The following is a 16,199-nucleotide window of genomic DNA, read 5'->3' on the forward strand; positions in this document are numbered from 1 at the left end:
AGACGGCGAGCTCCGACCTGCTAGACAAAGAAGGAGCCTTCTTGACAGTTGTAAAGCATTAGGCGTCAGACAGAAACTTGTCAAAAACAGCTGTTGTTGGGTACTGATTGATAATGTTTTCATTCTGACGGCTGAGACGCTGCAGACAGTCGTGGGTCTGAGGAGAAGCCCATCACTGGCGCACACATGAACACACACACAGACAACGGGAAGTCATTTAACAGATGGCTTAGGAGCACTCAGCCACAGGATCTTAAAAAGACAACATTCTACATTTAATGAACTTGCAGGGAAAGCAAGGCCTAATAATCATTTATTTTTCATAGAAGATGAGCACAACAGGACAAAATAAAAACAGGAATTGTGTAACTGGTCATCGGAATGAGAGTTTGGTGCTGTTCACAGATTATACAGTGTTAAAAATATTCAAGGATGCTGTAGACAAAATTGTATATGAATCACTATGGATCTTTCCCGATCCAGGCCATTAGAAAAAAGCCTAAAGAAGTGTTCGATGTTTTGAAGGTAATGATGGCATTAAAATCCACTTAAAATATTAAACCACAAAAACTATCTTTGAATGATGTTAAGGGCCTGAAGCATATCTTCTGGAGAATTATAAGCTATTACATCACCCTGTAATACAGTGTGAGTCTGTGGTATTTGGGTATCGATCTATGCTACCTAAAAATTACAAACGTGTTTTTATCACTCAGGGGTAGGGAGAAGTTTTCTATCATTTGGCCACTTAGTGTTTTAAGTGGTTAAAAGTCAACAAAGTGTGACAAAGAATATTTCATCTATGAACCTCAACATCCATAGAATTTTCCTGATTTAGAAAAGATCAAAGGTGCTAAGCCTTAGTAAAACTATACATTTATCTCCAAGTAATTTTATCATTTAAATTAAATGAAAAAAAAAATCATCCCAAAGATTGAATCTGAGCCCTAAAATTACTTATTTGCTACAGCCCTAGCACATTTTTAAGGGCAGACTGAAACCCCTGAAAATAGAGGTTTATAATAGAAATACTGATAGGCCTTTAACTACTAGAGGAAGGCTTAACAGACTCCATTAAACTACATCAGCACTTAATGACTGAATATACAGATGATTCTGTCTTTGATATCTCTGTTAGATCCATGCCAGCTTAAACTCTAACCAGTATAAACTATACTTCTTTTGGCTTTTAAAATTTTTTCTGCTATTTTAAAAATTATTGTCTCTATTTTAATTAAACACTTCCAATTTTTAGAAAAAGATACCTATATTACACTGCAGCTTGACTTTATACAGGCTAATCTTTTCATTAAAAAATATTTGAGTACTCAATCAAATGTAATCAGTGATGCATACTTGGTGCCTAAATGTCCTCTAACTCCTCTTAAAACCTAAAACAACGTCTTCGCTCTTAAAAGACGGGAGAGAGACTTCAGATGTAATCGAGGAAACATTAGGCATCTTGTCTTTAAGTTCTTCAAAGCCAATTTTGCTATGGCAGGATATTCCTTCCTGATAAGGTGATTAACTGAAGTTTTTAGTGCTCATTTTTCTCTCATCATCTATAAGCTCAGTATACAAAAGACAGAAAAACAAAAATAAGATAAAATAAAATAAAATAAAACAAAAAACCCCAAGAGATCTTGAAAATGATATACATATTATGTGGAGTCCCAGCCACACAATACTCCACTCCCAAACCCAGGGAAAATTAGTCAAGGTCTTGTGAGCTTTTCTGAGTCCTTCATAAGGGATTTGATTTCCGTGAGCCACGAATTCCATCCGTTTTAGCACAGAGTATAGAAGAGACGCTTAGAACAACAGAAGGAAGAGACATGCGGTGAAGATAATTAGTGGTAAACAGAGAATAAATTCTCTCTCAGTAGTGTGTACTTGACGTTAATGCCGATGATAATTCACTTGATTTACAGAATATTCGCTTTAATAGAGAGATGAGAGTCTGAAATAACTAGAGAAAAATAGATAATGAAGCCATTATAAGTCTTGATATCAAAATAAAATTAAAATGAGAAACATGATAGGTTCAAGGCCTTTTGGGAGCCCATTTTCTTTGCCAGATTTCACATTCTTACAACATCATGGTCTTTTTCTTCTAACACATTTATCAGCTGAGAGAAGCTGTCTTTCAGTGCATCCATGTTATCCAGCGAGCAGGGCTGCAGAATCCAGCGTTTTCCACGTGCAAGTGGTTCAAGTTCAAAATATTTTTTGATCTTGGGGGGAAAAAATAAAGAAAAATATGTTATTAATTGTATCAGAACCTTTCTCATACCAACATTTTGAGTGATGAAGTGAGGGGATTTCAAGGAGAATTGATATGAACTATAATGCTTAAGGCTTTCTAGAATCTGTCCACAGCTGTTGTTATAACATGGGCTATATGTTGTGACCTGGGAGTGTTTTCTTTAGGGGTGAATGACCTGCTTACAAGCCACCACCATTCCACCCATACACTTAACAGCACGGGAGGTCTGATGAAGTCTGAAAAAGAATTATATGCACCATGGCACTGGACAAAATGCACTGCAGACATGAAAAATATTCATGTAACCAAAATAATTCTAGCAGAGTAGCTTTCACTAGCTTACCCTGCCGACTTATTAAATTGTTGACAACCTACAGTACTATACTATATAAATTACACTACTCCATTATTTTGACCATCAAGCACATAACACAACAAAAAATCTGATTTAAATAATCTTTTTCTCTCTTTCCCTTAAAATTTTAGTATCTATCTATCTACCTGGGAACTTGTTTTCTAGGAAAGAGGATAGAAACTGAGTGTGTGTGTTTGCATGCATATACAAACCTACATACATTTACATACATATATAAAGCCTCCCAGCTTTTTCTTGCCTCTCAGTCCTGAATTTTCTGGAAAGTATATATCAAGACCTTACAATTGGTATGTGTGGTAGCACATTTGCTGTCTTAAAAACCAGTTCAACTAATAACCGGTCACAAGTCACTTGTATTGTATTGGTTAGGATATTGACTAATAGCAGCTAGTATTACCAACTCCTAACTGTGAATAAATGTCAAATTGCTATGAATTCCAGAAGTATTGAGTTTTTCTCAAAAGGTATGATAAAGTGAAAAGTTCATAAAGCTTCTCATGCACACACCCACAACATCATATAAGAATAGAACATATTTATTGCCCAGTAAGGTTTTACATAACATACAATGCAGTTAGTAGCAACATCAAAGAGGCATTGTTCAAAGACATTCTTGGTCAACAAATTTCATTAAATTCCATGTGTCATGAAAAATTCCAAGGTCTTACCTTAGCAATACTTGGCCCAGAAAAAAAGTGTCTAAGTTTTACATGCCATTCCCAAATGTGGTTTCATTTTGCATTGTATCATTGCAAGCATTAGACTGTTGATAACAGCAGAGAGACTGTTACCATCCAAACTGTTATTAATATATTTGTACATTTTTTCATATGAGAAAGTATGTGTATATATATATATATATATGAAATACTAAGTTATGCTAATTTAGGAACTAGAAATATGCTAACATTTTATAGTTCACGTGTGTCCATAAAGTCCTCCTATAGATGTCTTTAAATTCATAATACTAATTTAAAAAAAAAACTGTGAGAATTGAAGGGCTCTCATTAATTCTAATTCTGAAGAGTAACGAAAATCTCATTTACAGATCAGAAAATGGGTACATAACTCTAGAACAATTTTTTGCCTAAGGTAGTTTACAAATCATGTTGTTAAAAGGATTCTTGCTTGTTGAAAATACAAACTCCATTCTTTTCTTTTCTTTTTGTTTCTTTTCTTTAGGGTACTGAAAACAATTTACGTCCAAGAGAGTCAGAAATTGCTAGTGCAATGATCAGTACCAGAGACCAACTCTGCCCCATGGAGGGGAGAGCTGCCAGTCACAGGGGCCTTGGCCAGCAGGGGAGAGAAGAGTAGGCGGGGTTAAGTCCACTGCTAGGAGGAGAAGTGCTCCAAAGAGTTGAAAATCAGAGATTTTGGTTTCCTCATTTCTGCCACAAAGTATGGCTTCAGATTGTATCCCTGAGCACAGAAAGGGGGACTACTGTGCTTATACTGCAATCTGGTATTTGATCAATAATGCTTCCTATCAAATAAAGCAGGTAACATCCAAAATCTGGCACATGGAGGAAATTGTATCCTTGCCATTCTTTATAAACCCAAATGCAAAAGGACAGCATTTTCAGTATCACTAATAACTGGGAAAAGGGCTGGTTGCAAGAAATTTGATAATATTAAAATAAAGAAAAGCACCAAGACAGTAAATGCCTCTCACTAACAATACTTCTTCCAAGTGCTTCATTTAAAAATCACACAGAATTGACCCTGGTAGCATATTTACATCTAATTTGAAAACAATGTTAGATTTAAATAATCCCAAGATACATTAGCAATTTGTGATATGCTGCAGTACCGACCAGATACAAAACAGTGAGGTTTAGCTACCCATTAGGTTGGTTTCTAGGCAACTGAAAATAGAGTCTATCAGGTAGGCACACTTGGAAGATGATAAAGATGTCTGAAGGTAGATACGCTTCAGAAGTTGTTCCTGCTGAATGGTAAACATGAGAAGGAAATGGAAGCTGCAGTGACAGGGTGGTCACCAGATAAAGGAGCCTAGTGGTGTTAAGCTGACAAATATGGCTGGGTAACTCGAGATTTTCAGATCCATAACTTAAGTGGGTAACTAACCCTGCCATATTCACCCCACTGGTGTCCCGAGGTTTCCACACAACTCTACATTTCTAATATCAATTTTATAACAAGTTTTGCCAATCCAGTAATATTCGAGCACAGTGAGTGAATATTTGCTGCTGGAACATAGCTTTTGATTACTCAGAGTTTCATGTTTCTAAAAACAAACACTACAGTACAGATGAAGACTTAATGCTCTAATTCTGACTTTTTTAGGGTAACATTTTTATTTTGTTTTCTTATGTTAACCTGAACTTCAATTTTTACTTCCCCTGCATTATTACAATAACAATTACAGTCACATTTGACCAGTCTGCTATTGCTTTTTTATCCTTTATATATATTGATGTATGATTTTAAAGAATGGTGTTTAAGTTTGACCAATGTAAGTCAAATGCTGATACTGTTTTCAAGATTAAAATAAAAACCTGCCTGTGATACAAGGATCTATTTTTTCTGATGGACATACATTTTTTAAAGGTAACTTTTTTATTAATATAAAAATTTTAAAAATGACTTATGAGAAAATGAAGCTAAGTCTGTTGACTACTTTACCAGTTGCTTACATGTGGTTAAGTGGAAACTGCTGGAATAAGGAACCGGTGATTGTTACACATTGGCGTTTGGAGTCCACACTTTGGGGAATGACATCAGAATAGAGCTGCCTGGCAACCTGTGGTCATTTATCTATTTTGGGGATAGCCACAGAGAGTGGGCATTTGTTAGCAGCCATGTGTCCACCCTAGAGATAGGAAAACAAAGCCACATCAGCAGCCAATCTATTTTAGCTCTGTCACCGGAGCCCGTCTCCACTCATGCCACTGCCTGGTAATTTGCATTACTGCATTCCATTATTCACACATTGCATTTACTGTAAAGACCTAATATAACAGAGATGATGGCACCATCTCCTTGCTGCTGATGTTTGTAGCAGCTGTTAAACCTGTGAGACATTACACAGCACAGGAGACCCACTCATTGGGTAGGAAATGTCCTTTAATGTCCCCTTGAGTGGTGAAATCATCAAATAATCCTTTCCTGGCTCCGGGATCTCTAGTAGGGTAATAATGATGTTCACTGATTTCCCTGTCTTGCCCTCACTTCAGATACAAAATTTTTATCAATACTTTCAATTCTTGCCAACCTGGTATGACTAAATTTCTAACAGTCATAATTTTTGAACTGCAACACTAGGTCTTTCCTTTTTGAAAACCCATAAACATCATTTTATTTAAAATAATAAGCTGCTTGTTTTTCCTATTTTTGTTACTGGTTTTTGTTACTGGTTGTTTTTCTTATTTTTGTTACATGGTTTTTGTTAAACCATGTAAGTAGTGTGCGCCCAGAGTTGATCTAGTTTTCCTGAAAGCACTCTAGGGAACAGGGAAATAGAATAGTCCAGAAAGAGTTTATATAGTGTTTTGATGTGAAATAGAGGTAGGTTCTAGGCTCAGATATTCACAAACAGAGCTCTGACCCATATGAATGTGTGGCGAGACATTAAAAAGAGAGTCAGGGTATGTGATGGTTCTTTTTTGTGTGGGTTTCTGCTGTGAATCATAGAATATACCACCCCTGCTTCTAGTGCACTAAATGCTGATAACACCAACCAGTCATTGCTAAAACTAAAATGCCTGCCCCTCCATGTCAACACATCCCCTTAGTGTCCTACCCTATTGGGGGCTGCTGCTGCTCTTTCAGTAGGTCCCTCTTGCTCCTGTTGGGGGCCATTAGCTTATTTTTTTCTACACATTCACCACTGGGGACAGAAGCTGGATATCTGCTTTGCCTACAGTTCCCCAGACCCCATCTACACATGACTCGGAGGTTCCCTCTGTGAAAATCTAGCACATTCTAACTGACACTTCTTAAGGTTGTGTGGGGTGTTGTGGTGGGCTATGGTGGGGTTGGGATCAGTCTGAGGAGCTTTGAAAATTTTCGTCCTGGAAGTCGGCTTTCCCCAACTTCATTCACTCAGCCACCACCTCTGCACGCGGTGTGGCGAGCGTGGTGGGCAGCACGCGGTGCTTTAATGCGCCCCCTGTGCGTGTGCTCCATGTGCCAGGGTAGAAGATTCCATCAACGAGAGCAACACCGTAAACCAAAAACAAAGCAGAAACAGCAAGAGCCCGGCCGGAGCACTGTCCTCATCATTTGTGTGAAAGGAGTGCGGGGTTTCTTCCCCCCTGGGCTTTTTAGTGACCATTAAAGACTGTTTAATACTGTGCAGTTTACTAAGGGCTTTTCCACTTATTTATAACACTTGGACTGTATTTAGCTGGAAGCAAGAAAAACAACTGACTTAAATAAAGAGGGATATGATTATTAAGAATAGTTCTTAAATCGTGGAACTCAATTTGAATAAAAAGTGTTTTGATAGATGGCTGTTAAAAGAAACTTTAGAAATAAAGGCACGTTCTTTTTCCATCTCTGGAAAAGGAATCAGGTCTCATGAAGGAGTCTAGGCTGACAACTTCAGCTCCTTCAAACAGCTAATGCAGACTGGGGGAGGATCTCAAACCAAACACAGAAAGCCAGGGGCAAAGACTGGCAGCTGTGGGATCGGATGGGTGGCAGGGCCGGCTAGAGGGTGGCACAAGACAACAGGACTCCGTTAACTATCTTGAACCCAGTAGAGTCATCATTGCTGTCTTGTACATTTAAGTACACAAAGTGTCCACTGCATAGCTTGTATTTTTCAAACGATATGAACCATATGAAAAATGGTTTTTGAAACAGGTTCATATTGGTATTAAACTCTTTGGTGAAAGTGTGGTCTGGGCTCCAATTAATAGGATGCCAGGAGAGCCTGAATGCAATGTGAGATTTTGTATGATCTTTTCCATGACTGTTACAAAGAGTGCAGGACTTTCCTCATCTACATCCTAGCTTCTTCCTTTAATCACTGTAGCAGATGCATCTATTGTGTTAACATGTCACACTGGGGAAAACATTCGTATTGAAATGCATCTTGGTGGTACACTGAGGGCCGCTGACACGTGGCCAGCAATCGTGGATTGGGTGCATTCTCTCTCCAACCCTGGGTACAAGGATGTCAAATTGTACAAATCATGAAATCAGGCATGGTTTGGAGTATTTACACCACAGAAATCTGCAAGTATGATGAACGAGGACTTTTTTCTTTCCAGAGTTCATTAATAAACATTCACCACCACACCACTGAGCATATACATTTTGTCTGTGTGTTTGCCAAGGGGTCCTTCAGCTTTGCTGCCTTAACTGCAGGAGCAGGCTTCACTTGGTAACCTTCACCAAAGTCACAGAGAGCTTTGCCCATGCCATGGCTCCAGGACAGGGTCTGGAGATAAAGTGGCAGGGCATGATTAAGATTCTTCCGAGTGCATTCTTGGTAGCTTGTTCAAAGTAAGGTCAGTCTAGGGAGCAGCACCAGCTGTTCCCCCTTTTGTTGTACTGCTTGCAGGACTTTGAAATCTTAAAAAGTACTAAATGTGTCATGAAAGGCAGAAATAAATAATACAAATAAAACCAATTTGGTACAGTCCCAAAGTTAGTACAACACAGAATGAATATTATTTACTTTTCACTGAGTACTAATAAGGACCAGAAAATGACAACTTGATGTTAACCAATATCATGATATTATTAATATTTTGGGAGTGCATACATATAATGGATGATGGATTTCAAGAAGACTGTGTGTAATATAAAGTATATAAAGTATAGTAATATAAAGTATAGCTTGCATATCAGACAACCACCGTGAGAGGCCCAGTTATGCATGGATACTTGTCTCCAGGGATTGAGGGAAGATGCCCAATATTCCCATATCTGTACCTTCCTCTATGCCAGTTACTCTGGCCCTCTATAGCCTGGAGTGATTCCTGAATTCAGGCCTTTGCTCCAACTCCTGCTTCCAAGCCAAGGCTTCCATCCACAGGTGGAAAGGATCAGCCTGTACACAAGCTCTCATCTTTTAAGACCCAGTAGAAGTCCTTCTATCGCCTCAAGGGGAATCCTTAAGGATATAGAAGAAACTTTTTAAATTAGAAGGAATCTTAGTAACAGTAGCTGTTGTTGGTTGCCTCCCCATCACCCAGGCACCATAAATTCTCTGTAAATAAAGTTTTATTGGAACACAGCATGCTCGTTCACATAAGTATTATCTATGGCTGCTTTCACACTGTAATGGCAAAACTGAGTAATTGCCACAGGGACACTGTGTCTTGCAAAGCTCAGAATATTTACTATCTAGCCATTTACAGAAAAAATATTTGCTGACCCCTGGCCTAAAGCATTCTGTAGCTTTCTGCTTGGTCCAGCAGGGAGGCACAAGGAATGCTTGGGCGGGGTCTAGGGGATCAGGCTTTCTGGGCCTCAGTTTGACCACAGATTGCTAGAACTCCTCTTCTCTGCTTTGGTTGACACTTTAGTAGGATAGAGAATTTGCCTTTTGCAACTTGGCCAGACTCTCGTTATGATTTCAGATGTGCTTTGAATTGAATTTCTAGCAGGCAGAAGAGTCATCTCAGCACAACTGTATTTTATTTCCTCTATGTATTTAGCCTGAGTTTCTTTTTGTGGAGAGACTTCCTAAAGATCACAAGAACTAGCCAGAACATGGAAAATATTCCTACAAAGTCACCTAATGCCACATCCCATTAGGCACATGGTCTGTGACCAGTTTGAGGTTTTTGGTGTCCTTTTAGTGTACAGCAATACTAGTTGTTACTTTGCAGTTTTAAAAAAGAATACATAATTTATTAAATTTACACTGTCCAAAGCCTAGTTTTTTCTTAACCACTTCGGTACAAGCATTGACTATAGTCGATAGCCACAGATGAACGCGCACAGCCGAGTATCGACTTTAGCGTTAATAACAAAACTTGACTTTTCTAATTTTTCATTTATCAAAATAAAATTGTGAACATTTAAAGATAACATAATAAAAACATATATGTATATGTTACCTATTCTGATTGACATTACAAGTAAAGCTGCCTGTAAAGTAAAACAAGCTTTCAGTGCTTTAAAGCTTTCCTCATCACACAAGAGCAAAACGGGTTCGTGGTCAATGCACAGCACAAACTACCGTGCGGACTATGAGTGCCGGTTGTGGGCAAGGTTTCACCACCAGTGAGCATTGTACCGAAGTGGTTAAGCTTTTATATTCAACTTAAAAATTTTAATACTCTATTTACATATCTTTTAAATTTTAATCATCACATTCAGATGTGATAGCCGATTTTCCTTTTAAGCATTTTAGAATGACTAACAAAACATCCTCAAGTAGTTGAGAATTCTTAAAAATTTGCTTCATTAAATTTATAAATTCAATGACTCTTGAATTCTGGTACATTCTAATTCTCATACCTTTCCACATATGAGGCCAATTCTGAAATCACTTACACATTTTAAATTAGAATTAAAAAATGAGGCTGGGCGTGATGGCTCACACATGTAATTCTAGCACTCTGGGAGGCCGAGGTGGGAGGATCACTTGAGATCAGGAGTTTGAGACCAGTCTGAGCAAGAGTGAGACTCTATCTCTACTGAAAATATAGAAAAAAATTAGCGGAGTGTGGTGGCACATGCCTATTGTCCCAGCTACTTGGGAGGCTGAGGCAAGTGGATCACTTGAGCCCAGGAGTTTGAGGTTGCCATGATGATGCCACTGCACTCTACCTAGGGCAACAGAGTGAGACTCACTCTCCAAAAAAAAAAAAAAAAAAAGAATTAAAAAATTACTCTACCAGGTTGACCTACATATAACATATACTTTAAATGAAAGTATTAATAGTGTGGGTTTATTTTATCACTTTTATATTTTTAATGTTAAACTTTCCAGAGTTAAACAGACTTTTCATTAAGGAAGACTTTCCATCCAAAATGAAATTGGTCTAATTCCATGCAACCTGAGGTTCTCATCTCATTGAACTTGGGCTGGTTTTCAACCAAAATTTTTGGAGACAGTCATTGAGAAGTTGAGCCCATTAAAAAATAGTTGCTATAACAACTAACTGAAGACTTTGGTCTTCAAAGGGGGTTGTTTGCTCCTGGATACATGCTATTATTACCTACACTTACTGTCTACTCATCGAAGTGGACACCCTCTCCTAAGATTGTAGATAATTTCCTCTACTGCTTGGTTGGACTTTACAGTATTTGGCACATACTTTAATATCTTTCCTTTTGGTTCCACAGACATTTCATTTTCTTTTACTGATATATAATTTGCATATTTTAAAATTTGTCCTTTTAAAGCACACACAATTCATTTGTTTATAGTATATCCACAAGGTTGTGCAACCATCATCACTATGTAATTCCAGAACATTTTCATCATCCTAAAAGAAACTCCTTAACAGTAGCAGTCACTTCTCAATGCCTCTTTCCCCTAGCCTTTGGCAACCACTACTCTCTTTCTGTATGGATTTGTCTATACTGGATATTTCATATAGATGAAATCATACAATATGTGGCCTTTTGTGTCTGGCTTTTTTCTCTTAGAATGACATTTTCAAAGTTCATCTATATTATAGTTTGTAGCAGTACTTAATTCCCTTTATGGCTGAATAATATTCCATTGTATGGATATATCCATTTTGTTTATCCATTCACCAGTTGACGGACATTTGGGCTGGTTTTACTTTTTGGCTATTATGAATACAATGATGCTATGAACATTCATGCACAAGTTTTTGTGTGAATATGTGACTATGTTTTCATTTCTCTTGGGTATACATCTGGGAATAGAATTTCTGGGTCATATGTTAACTGTATGTTGTCAAATGCCTTTTCTGCATTGAAATGATCATGTGATGTTTTTGGTCCTATATTCTATTAACATGGTATACTATAATACATTGATTTTTATATGTTGAAACAGCCTTGTATTCCTGGGATAAAGTGTCCTTTGTTATAATGTATATAATCCTTTTTAGACCCAGTTGGATTCATTTGCTAGTACAGTTGAGCCTTGAACAATGAGGGGATTAGAAATACCAATCGCTCGTGCAGTTGAAAATCCACATATAACTTTTAACTCCCCAAAACTTAACTACTAATAGCTTACTGTTGACCAGAAGCCTTACCAATAACATAGTTATTAATACATATTTTATGTTATGTATTATATATTATATTGTTATAATAAAGTAAACTGGTGAAAAGAAAATGTTATAAAGAAAATCATAAGAAAGAGAAAATATATTTACTAGTCATTAAATGGAAGTGGGTCAGCATAACAATCTTTATCCTTGTCATCTTCATATTGAGTAGGCTGAGGAGGAGGAGATAGAGGAGTGGTTGGTCCTGCTGTCTTAGGGGTGGCAAAAATTGGACCCTTGCAGTTCAAATCCATGTTGTTCAAAGGTCAATTATATTTGTTAAGAATTTTCGCATCTGTATTCATAAAGAATACTGGTCTATCATTTTCTTTTTTTGTAATGTGTTGGCCTGGTTTTGGTATCATAGTAATTCTAGCTTCGTGGAATGAGCTGTGAAGTGTTTCTTCCTCTTCTATGTTTTGGAATAGTTTGAGAAGGCTTGGTGTAAATCCTTTAAATGTGTGGCAGAATTCAGCAGGAAAGTGAGGATCCTGGGCTTTTCCTGTGGGAAGTATTTTGATTAATAATTAAATGCCTTTACTTGTTACAGGTCTCTTTAGATTTTCTGTTTCTTCTTCAGTCAATTTCGGTAGCTTGTGTCCTTCTCTATGTGTCTTGTATATTTAATCTAGGTTATCTAATTTGTTGGCATATAAGTTTTATAGCATTCCCTTATAAATAATCCTTTTCATTTCTGTAAGGTTGGTAGTAATGTCTCTTCTTTCATGCCTCATTTTAGTAATTTGAGTCATCTGTCTTTTTTACTTTGTTAGTTAAGATTTGTCAATTCTGTTGATCTTTTCAAAAAACTGTTCATTTTACTGATTTTCTCTATTTTTTCCCTAATATCCATTTCATTTATTTAAAGTCTAATCTTTATTACATCCTTTCTGCTTGCTTTGCATTTAGTTTGTTCTTTTTTTCTAGTTTCCTAAGGTTGAACAAACATCTAATTTTAGTGACATTTTAATAGCATTCTATTGGATTTTACCAATACACACACACACATACATTTGTGTGTGTATATATATATCTACAAAAACTGTTTTAATATCTTTAACTACTGGTTGATTTGAGTAGGTGAAGTTCTATATTCTTTTTATATTTTCCTTATTTGTCATGGATATAGTTCTTATAAATAGAAAAACAAAATTTAATTAGATTTTACATATCCCACATTTTGTTCCTATATTCACAAGAGCTAATGACATATTCCAAGTTACAACAAATAAAAGTTTAAACAATCTGTTTTTCAATCAGAGAACAGCAGTCATAATCTTACAAATCAGAGACAGAAGAGTCCACCTTACTTCTTTCCTCCCTGTATCTATTTAACCAATTCTACATTTTGGAGTCTGTTAATTATAGACCCATTTCTAATATCAAATTATGAGTACCCAAAGAGGCCTGTGGTTGAAAGAAGGACAATGCCCAACTCAAACTGGCCTAGAAAGATGAAGAAGATTTATTCATTCATATATTGAAATATCCCCTACTAGTGTGGACTCATTAGATTCAGAGGTTCATAATGCCATCAGAGCTGAGGTTCAGTTTCTAGGTAATTCCTGCAGGAGATGAACATAAAGACAGATAGCTCTGGGAGCTGCTGGCAGCCATCTAAATACTACATAGAATGAAGCTAAGAAATAGGTCTGAGGATAAAGCTAATATGTTAAGGAAGAGAAAGCCAAGAAAACTACAGAAAAATAGGTGTGATTGAATCACAGACCCCTGAATCAAACCATGACAAAGGCCTGCAACCTAAGAGCTTCTTAGCTATATGAGCCATTATATTATCCTTAAAACAGGTATTATAAAAAAAAATATATATATACACACAATATATATATATATAACATACATAGGATATAAAGATTCAATGAGCATGAAGTATCTCAACAAGTCTGTGGTGAAACCCCATTTTCAATTATAGGATAAAACAGATTTGGAAAATTATTCTCTAATTTTTTCATGTGTATGAGTCCTCAGTTCCATGAGGGCACCAACAATGAAAAAAAAATATTTTGTATTCTCCAATGTACTCAGTATAATGCCAGACACAAATAGGAATCTATATTTCATCCTATATTAAAGTTTTAGTAAAAGAAGAAAATTGAATATTGGAGAGAAGTTACTGATCTTTCCAACGAATGGAGCCAAACATGCAGGAGGTGGGATTTCATGGACAGTTTCAAAACCATAGATCTAATTGGTTCAGACTCTATTACACATATGCCTACAGGCAGCAGCAATGAATTGTTTTGCAAGCAGAAAAGTAAACAACCTACCATGGAAAAGAGAACCACTCCAGAAATCTCAAGACCTACAAAGGACACTTATGTTTTGAGCTATTTCTTTAATCTGTGTCCAAACAAAGCGTCTAATTCTTATCTCAGAGAATGGAAAGCACTGACACAGGCAAAAGGAGAAGCATTAGGACACTTGTCTTTGCATGCAGGTGCAAGCATCAGACTTTTCAATAACATCTGTAACAGTCGTTAATTACAGAGGCAGCCAGGCTTCAACAGCACATCATTTTATTCCCTCTTCTCTTTTCTTTTCTCCTCTCCTCTTCTCTCCTTCCTTTCAATAACTATTTCCATTCTACTCTTTCAAAAGAGCATTCATTTTTGGTACCAAGTACTTTTAGGGTATTATACTTGATTCTGTATTTTCCGTATTTGGGATAATGGTTATGATTTCCTTGTATTTTAAGAAAGCAAATATCGTAAGCTGGAAGAAATCTATCAATGAAGAAAATTTTCCTGGCAATAAATATGGTTGTTTAAAGAGTCCTACCTGTATATATGAGAGCTAGTCAAGTATGTACTAGACAGGAAAGGGAGTTAATGAGTAAAAGCCCCAAACACATATCAGAGGCAACCAATTAGCTTGTCTGAAACACAGGCTTGTAAAGCTATAAGTAACTTATAAAATGGTCTGCTACACACGAATAAAATGCTGTTTAAATGGCTTGCTTAACTAGATGCATTCACCATGAAATTGATTCTTTTAAGTTTTTTTTTTTTTAACTTAATACCCATTTAACTGTGCATATTGAAATGGCTAGGCGGGTGGAAGGGTGGGTATTATAAAGTATAGGTTGAAGATATGTGTTCCATATTTTATGAGGTTAAGGAGTATTTGAAAAAGGAAAGCTCATCAGTTACCAACAACTGTGTCTGCCTCAGTAAATGAAATGGTTCAACACAATTAGATTATTCCTACTTTACCTTGCTAAAAGCTTAAACTGGGATTGGTAGATGTGCTCTGAGGACATTCCAGTACTGAGAATTTATGCTTTTGTGTCACACAAAGCACTGTTTTCTCACTACAGCCTTTGATTCTGCAAAATAGCATGAGGGGAAGAAGACCCTGAGCCTGGAATTTTTCAAATCCAACATTTGCTTCAGAATGAACATTAAATTTCATTCCCCAAAGACTTATTTTCCAAAACATTTGAGGTAATTTGATGTTAGCTGACATATGAATAATTCCTAATCCTATTTCATATTTTGAATTTTCTTAAAAACCATTGTATACTTTCAAATGAATTTTGGCCGTGCCTCATATTCAGCTTTTTCTGTTATATAAGGCTCCATGCCACAAATATACTTCAATCAATTACTACCGGATCAAACAAGGAGAACATGCTTTCATTTTGTCCAGTCTAACTATTCTCTCTGCTTATTCAATATTCGTACTCTACATGTACTTCATTAAATCACTATCAGTTGGCTAACTCAAGGCATTCTCTGACTCACCAAAATATTAGGGAGAAAATATATTTAGTCAATAGTTAAAAGATTGTTAAAGACACAAAAATATTTTGAAAACACTCTATATATTCAAAGTTATTTGGCTTTTGTAATGGCATATATGTCCCCTATCTCAATCTTGCAGCTGTTGGGTAGGAGAAAGCAATAGCAGTAGCAACAAATCAAAATATTAATATATAGAACCCAAATAAACATGTTTAGCAGTGGCCTTGTGGTACTATGGCAGCACTCTGTCCTAACAACGACAACATTTAGATGTTGGAGCAGATTCAAATTCTTGGGCCATAAACAGGAGACAGACAAATATGGCAAGCCATGCATTGCTCAGCCGCCAATGGAGGGTGCCAATGGCCTTGTCCAGATGCAGAGATATTCAAGGGATGTTCCTGTCAGCAGTTTGTCCTCTGGCTACAGCAAGGAGCCACCATGGAAACACTGGGAGGGAAAGGAAAAACAGGAAGGCAGAGAGGGCTGGTGAAGGGCTAGGGGTTGGGGTCAGAGGCAGCAAAAGCTGACAGCTGCCTCAGTAACACATCTGAGCAAGGGGGACAGGTAACAAATGGCCTTGTAACAAAGTGCCATGTTAGTCATGGGGA

The 16,199-nt window shown here is 36.9% G+C and overlaps 1 protein-coding gene across 4 annotated transcripts in view; it reads right to left on the reverse strand.

Moving 5' to 3' along the window:
• Window positions 1–296: 296 nt before the first annotated feature.
• Window positions 297–16,199, reverse strand: part of ARL15 (ARF like GTPase 15) — a 397,531-nt gene continuing 381,628 nt past the window's right edge. For all 4 annotated transcript variants that reach the window (XM_012756746.2, XM_012756744.2, XM_076008020.1 and 1 more), the window contains one exon: window positions 297–2,234. In XM_012756746.2, coding sequence (XP_012612200.1) covers window positions 2,082–2,234 — 153 coding nt within the window. In that variant the 3' untranslated portion in view covers window positions 297–2,081. The remainder of the gene's footprint in view (window positions 2,235–16,199) is intronic.

Source organism: Microcebus murinus, chromosome 11, assembly GCF_040939455.1.
Source record: "Microcebus murinus isolate Inina chromosome 11, M.murinus_Inina_mat1.0, whole genome shotgun sequence".
NCBI lineage: Eukaryota > Metazoa > Chordata > Mammalia > Primates > Cheirogaleidae > Microcebus > Microcebus murinus.